At 33.7% G+C, this 6,000-nt stretch overlaps 1 protein-coding gene across 45 annotated transcripts in view; it reads left to right on the top strand.

The window, feature by feature from the left end:
* The window catches only part of shot (dystonin-like protein short stop), a 629,765-nt gene that overhangs the window by 599,258 nt on the left and 24,507 nt on the right, over positions 1-6,000 (top strand). For 31 of the 45 annotated variants that reach the window (XM_069303987.1, XM_069303980.1, XM_069303974.1 and 28 more), the window contains 3 exons: positions 394-511; positions 2,005-2,112; positions 3,952-4,127. In XM_069303987.1, the coding sequence (XP_069160088.1) occupies positions 394-511; positions 2,005-2,112; positions 3,952-4,127 (402 nt within the window). The remainder of the gene's footprint in view (positions 1-393; positions 512-2,004; positions 2,113-3,951; positions 4,128-6,000) is intronic. The other 14 variants (XM_069303985.1, XM_069303982.1, XM_069303981.1 and 11 more) reach the window with 5 other exon arrangements.

Here is a 6,000-nt window from a genome sequence, read left to right as displayed (position 1 = left end):
TGTCTGTTGCTTCTGTATTAATCCAACTTAAAAAAAAATGTAGTACAGAATAGAATCTTGTGAAAGATAGTTTTAAGAAGTATATCTACATCATCCTAGTCAAAAGCTGTAAAAAATAATCAAGTGTCTGATTTAATTCTCCAGCTTCTTGTATAGCACAGTATACATTTTGTGTGTTACTGCATTTTATGATTGTAATCAACAAACTGCCTTCACTAATATGATCATCACTTCCTACAATCTTTTAATTTTTTCTAAACATTTAAATTCTCCAACTAACGTCATTTCGAATATTCCCATCATTGAGAAAGTTTTTGCTGTTCTTTAAAATGTTTTAACCATTGTACTTTAATTGAAGATTTCTTTATTAATTCAATTTTATAATTATGGTAGTTTGGAGACAGTCAGAAACTTCGCCTGGTCCGTATCTTGCGATCAACAGTTATGGTTCGTGTTGGAGGTGGATGGGTGGCACTAGATGAATTCCTTGTCAAAAATGACCCATGCAGAGGTATGTTCCAGATGTTTGTTGTGCCTACTGTTTATGGTGGCTACTTTTATGCTATTCTGCTGCCTTATAGAATATTCATTAATAACTTCCCTTGAAAAGTGCTTAGTGAGAGTTCAATGATAAATATTGTAAAAATACCATAATATTTTGAAGTCAATGACGAGCATAAAGTTTCACCTATGAGATCGATATAGTGAGGATGATAATGCATTAAACAATAATGAGTTTTGAATTTTGCCCCAAGTTAAATATATTCCTGTAAGTAGAAGTTCATGAAGTTTAATCTTTGACAATTGGTCTTGATATTTATAGGCATGTTCCTTGTTCTGTTATTTGATTACATGTTCAGTGGTTTATATCTGCAGGGTTGTTTTTGTTTTGATTAATAATTTTTACAGAAAATTTGTTGCTAATGTCTGAAGCACACTAAAGTGATTAATATCTTCATTTGAATACATGTATAAAAGCAGTTTGATCTTTGTGCAGATGATTAATGATTTATTTAATGATCTACTCACATATGATTGTTAGTTTTGTTATCAATTTATAGCCGAATCCTTAGAATGAATTATCTTGGGCTGTGATGGCTAACAGTTGATGGAATTTTAATTTTAGAAGCTATTTTAAGCGAAGTTTAAACCACCAGGCAAATATCTTTAAAAAAGATGTGCCGTTTTTAGGTTGCGTTTTGCACAATTACAGCTCAAAAATACATTATCATGGACTGCACTCACTCTAGATTTGTCTAAACTTACTAGAGAAAGCTTTCAAGTTAGGTGTGTCGATAACCTAAGCCAGCAATTCACATAATCTGCCTGTAGCCACAGCCAAGCTTGTGTGTAGCTTAATACCTTACATTAGCCTTACTAGAACTAGGTATCAATAAAATCTTGCAAGCTAACACAGAAGACTTCATACAAATATCCTTATTAGAAGAGCTGAACTATAAATTCTTTTTCACTGTTTGGGGGGAAAAAAATAAGACCAAATGTGAATTGGAATTTGTCACCTTCTGATAAGAAGCATTGGCATGTATTGATATGGTGCTGAAATATATAAATAACTGTAATATTGAATAACTGAATGTTAATAACCCGTTTTAACTGGGTATGCAAGTTCAATAGTTTACCTAAAAAGAATTTACAAGTAACTACAATATTTTGCATCAAAGCATTAACCAATTAACTTTTTTCTTTCTTTCTCTCCTCTCTATTTTCCTAACTCCTTCAAACCCTATAACCAAAATAACCTAATCCCAACCTTAAAACCCATCCCAATTGTGCATGCTTTTTTGCCGGGTAATATTTAATTAATGGTCCATAACTATGCTTGCACGAAAATATTCACTGTCCACTGGAAACCTTTGGGCGACACTGGTTATTGTCTAATATATTGATGGTTTTATACATAATACATCACCCAACTTTTCCCCTCTTGCTCTTTCTTTGCTGGCTCTCCCCCTTTTTTCTCCCTGCACTGCTTCATAACTATAGTATGTCCATCCATACCTGAATTAGAGCAGGTTGGAGAATTGGAACTTCATGAGCATGGTTGTCCCTTAAGGGGGAAGACGTCACCAGCTGGGTCCTGCCGTAGCTCCTGTAAGAATTTTTATGCAAAGTTTTGCACAGTAATGATCAGTAAGAATATTATAATGCTCTCATTTGGAATTTGTCATCTTGATTAATGTGGGTCATTTTCTAAAATTGTATGATGTAGTGTGTGTTTAGAATTGAAGATGGAGCACCGTTTTTAGAGATAAAATTTGAGTCGTTTCCAGTAGAGTACATATAGTAAATTTATATATATATATAGATATAGATATATATGTATATATATATATCTATATATCTATATATCTATCTATATATATCTGAAAGATCATCTGTAAATTAATATATACAGTACTAACTTTTTTAATTCCAATGTGAAATTTAGTTTTACAAGACATTTTGTTTATTTTGATTAGATTAGGTAATGATCCCTTTTTTCTGGGTAAGATCACAATTAATGATATCCTTGATTTTAATGAATTCTATGGGTTCTTAATATTAATTGATTTGATGATAACTATAGCTTCTTTATCTTAGAATTGTATTTTGAGAAGCTGCTTAAAATTAGCATTTTTAAGTGAAAAGTTGATTTTTGGGTACACAGAAAAGTACATCTCGCCTGCACTGTGTTGTGAACATAAATTTTTTTATACTATTTTATATATAGTTACTTAAGATCTACTTTGTTGATACCACTTGCATGATTGGAGGTAGTGTTGGCATTTTTCTTGTCTCAATGTCAAGTGGATGTAGATTTAATATTATTTAGCAAACTCATTACAGGACTCTTTGCATTCTAGATAATTGGTACTCTTAAGGTTTAAAGGATATCAAGTGTTTGAACAGTTGATAAAGATGAAAATCACCTTCATTTGTTCACCGATTTTTAGGCAAATTTCAGATAGTTAAATATTTAAAGATTAAGGGTGCAAAAATGCTTCTTCTGTAGACCACTGCTTTTTATTCATGGGTCCTTTGCAAGAGGGTTTGTGTGCTAATGGTGCTTTGTTTACATAACTTGTGCATGTGGGCTTTATACTCTGGAAAGCTTTCTTCATATATTACATTTGTTACCTTTGGCACCCACTGTTAATCTGCTTTTTAATTATAAATTTTATGTTGTGTTATTACCAGTGTGTCTGTAATGAACATAATAGGCAGTTAGGGTAATGTATACACAATTTGCTCGAAGGTATAGAAGAAAATGTTTAAATTTTAGACAATTTACTATAAAATATTACTGTTTAATCAGTGAAGGCCTGAGACTCTTACTTCATCATACCTAAAATAGAACATATTTGGAAATGTAATTAGTTTGAGTACTTAAGTCTTTATCAGAACAATCTAAATAAGAGTGGTAATATTAGCATAATACCGTGATGTACGGAGGCTAGTTAACATAGTACATGACACCATTGTCTCTTCAACCTCAGTGAAGTTTTGTTAGCACTCTTGTGGTGTAAATCCTTTCATTTCTTTAGCATGCTTGGGTCTCAGTTTTCAGGCATGTAAATGTCTTTGCAGTACTGTAATATAGCTTTCATTTACAAATGAGTTATCATTGTAGTTGGATGCTAGTAGCATTTTAGTTTATTTGTTATTGGAGTGTCATTAGCTAACATGTTTGCCTTATTTCTTTTTCTCCTATTTATCCTGCCCATCCTCTAATTCCCTTCCCATCCTGAACTCCCCTTCCTAAATACATTTTTCTCTGCATCCCAAATATTTTACCTTGTGTCCTTCCCAACCCATTTACCCACTACCCATCCAACCTCACCTATGCCACGCCACTCTGCGTTCTGCATCGACCCGATCTTGGCTGTATCATCCTGTCCTCATGTTTGGGTCATCCCTTACTTGGGCTATGAACTAAACCTACCCAAATAGCCAAGGGTCGTACCAATGTGGAGTTACGTGAGCAGTTCATCCTAGCGGAGGGCGTTTCTCAGAGCATGACACCATTCAAGTCCAAGCCTAGCCCCAACAGTTCTGTGTCGAGCCAGTCCGGTACTCCTGCCCAGCATCGATCCCAGTCCCTGCCCAACTCTGGGCCAATTATAAAGGTCTGTTTTGGTTGCAGCCTTTCCCTCAAGTGGCCACAGTTCATTTAAAAATAAAATTATATAAAATTTAAGGTAATATGCAAGTAGTAAGAGGGAAGGTAAAGTTTGGTACACTGAAATGTTCTTTCAGGGAGTGGATGAGTGAGCAAATCCATCTTCACACTCCAGATTTGGATATAACCATCCAGATTACTGCCTAACCACCTTTGACCATTAGGCTTAATTATCAATATCATTTCATTTAATACATTATTAAGCTAGAAGAAGCATAAATTAGTTTTCCAAGAAAATAATTAGTATTAAAACAAAATATTTCATAAATGGCAGTATTGCTGATAATTTTAATGGAGATATATGTAGAACCAAATTTCTTGGAACACTGAAAAGTTCTTGGACACTGAGACGTAAAGGTGTCAAACTCGGGGCTGGCTGTAAAGCTTCTTATTATATTTGTACATTTGTGCATGCCTTTTAGCATGGTTTATTTGTCAAATAAGAAGCTTTCTAAATGCCCTGCTTCTTATCCCAGGTATGTAAACTTTTTTTTTGCTAGTGTAGTTCGTGAAAGGCAAACCACAGTGAATTATTTTTGTTTGCTGCTGCTTTTTTGTTTATCATTTAATTAATAAAAGATGCTTTCCTTTATTTTTTCCAGGAGCCACTTTATTTTTTTTGTAGCATTTTAGAGCAGGCATTATAAAGTATGGTAGAATTATTAAAGTAGTTGGTTGTTACAGCAAGAAGTATCCTGAACCTGCAGCCTGGGAGTGCTAATGATTTGGTAATGGGGTTGAAGCTCGTTACCTTAACTGTAACAAATATTTTCCTTGAATGGGTCACCAGTCTTGAATTGGCATCAGGTTAAAATCAATTATATATATATAATATACAGTATATATATATATATATATATATATATATATATATATATATATATATATATATATATATATATATATATATATATATAATAATAATAATTATGGTAGTGTTAACTATTATAATCTACTCCATTTCCACAATAGTAAGGTGGGGAATAAGAAGACTGGTAGAAATTGAGAGAAAAAGGAAAAATAATACTCAAAAGATAACCCATTCATTTGCTGTATCTTCCATGTTACATACTCCAACATCTACAACAGCACCCCATTGTTTCTTACTAGTGTAGTGCTTCCTCTCAATTACTTAAAGCTTGAAAATCAATATCTTCAACTGCTTCCATTTAGCATTATTTTCCTACCAGTTCTCGTGCTGTTCGCACCTCATCCCCACTTTCTCTCACCTTGTATGTCCATCTCCTTTGTGGCTTTCCTCCTCTCCTTTTACCCTCACCCGAGTAATTCCTATGCCTTAAATAAATGTTCATTTGTAATACAATACGGTCAGCACTCGGTGTTAGGGTTAGTGCTGTAGGGTTATGATAACCAAAAAGGTTGTGATTTGGTCATCATATTATCAGCCATGTTATTGTGACTCGTCGTCTGCATCTCGTATGTTAACCGCAAGTGGTTTGGCATTCATCTCGGAGGCATGTTTGAGAAATATATAGCGAGATTCACAGCTGTCAGTGAGCACAAAAAAGCAGTGATAGATTGATTGAAGTTACTTTATTTATGGCCAAAAAACTGAAAATAAGGAAAGGACAAAAATTTGTTTCAATTGGAAAACAAAGCTTTCAAAAAATTAAGTGCATTTGGGAGATGGACACTTGAATGTTAGAAAAACATTAGAGAATGAAATATTTAAACTTGTAGGATGAGGGTATACTTAAATGATTTAGGTATGCTGAATGGCTGTGAAAACAGATGGAGAGAGAGTACACTTGAATTTAGGCTGAAGAGGGGTAGATTGGGCAGATGTACATGGTGGGTGT

Source organism: Procambarus clarkii, chromosome 51, assembly GCF_040958095.1.
Source record: "Procambarus clarkii isolate CNS0578487 chromosome 51, FALCON_Pclarkii_2.0, whole genome shotgun sequence".
Lineage (NCBI taxonomy): Eukaryota > Metazoa > Arthropoda > Malacostraca > Decapoda > Cambaridae > Procambarus > Procambarus clarkii.
Note: the sequence above shows the minus strand (reverse complement) of the source record. Positions and strands in the feature narration are given on the sequence as shown.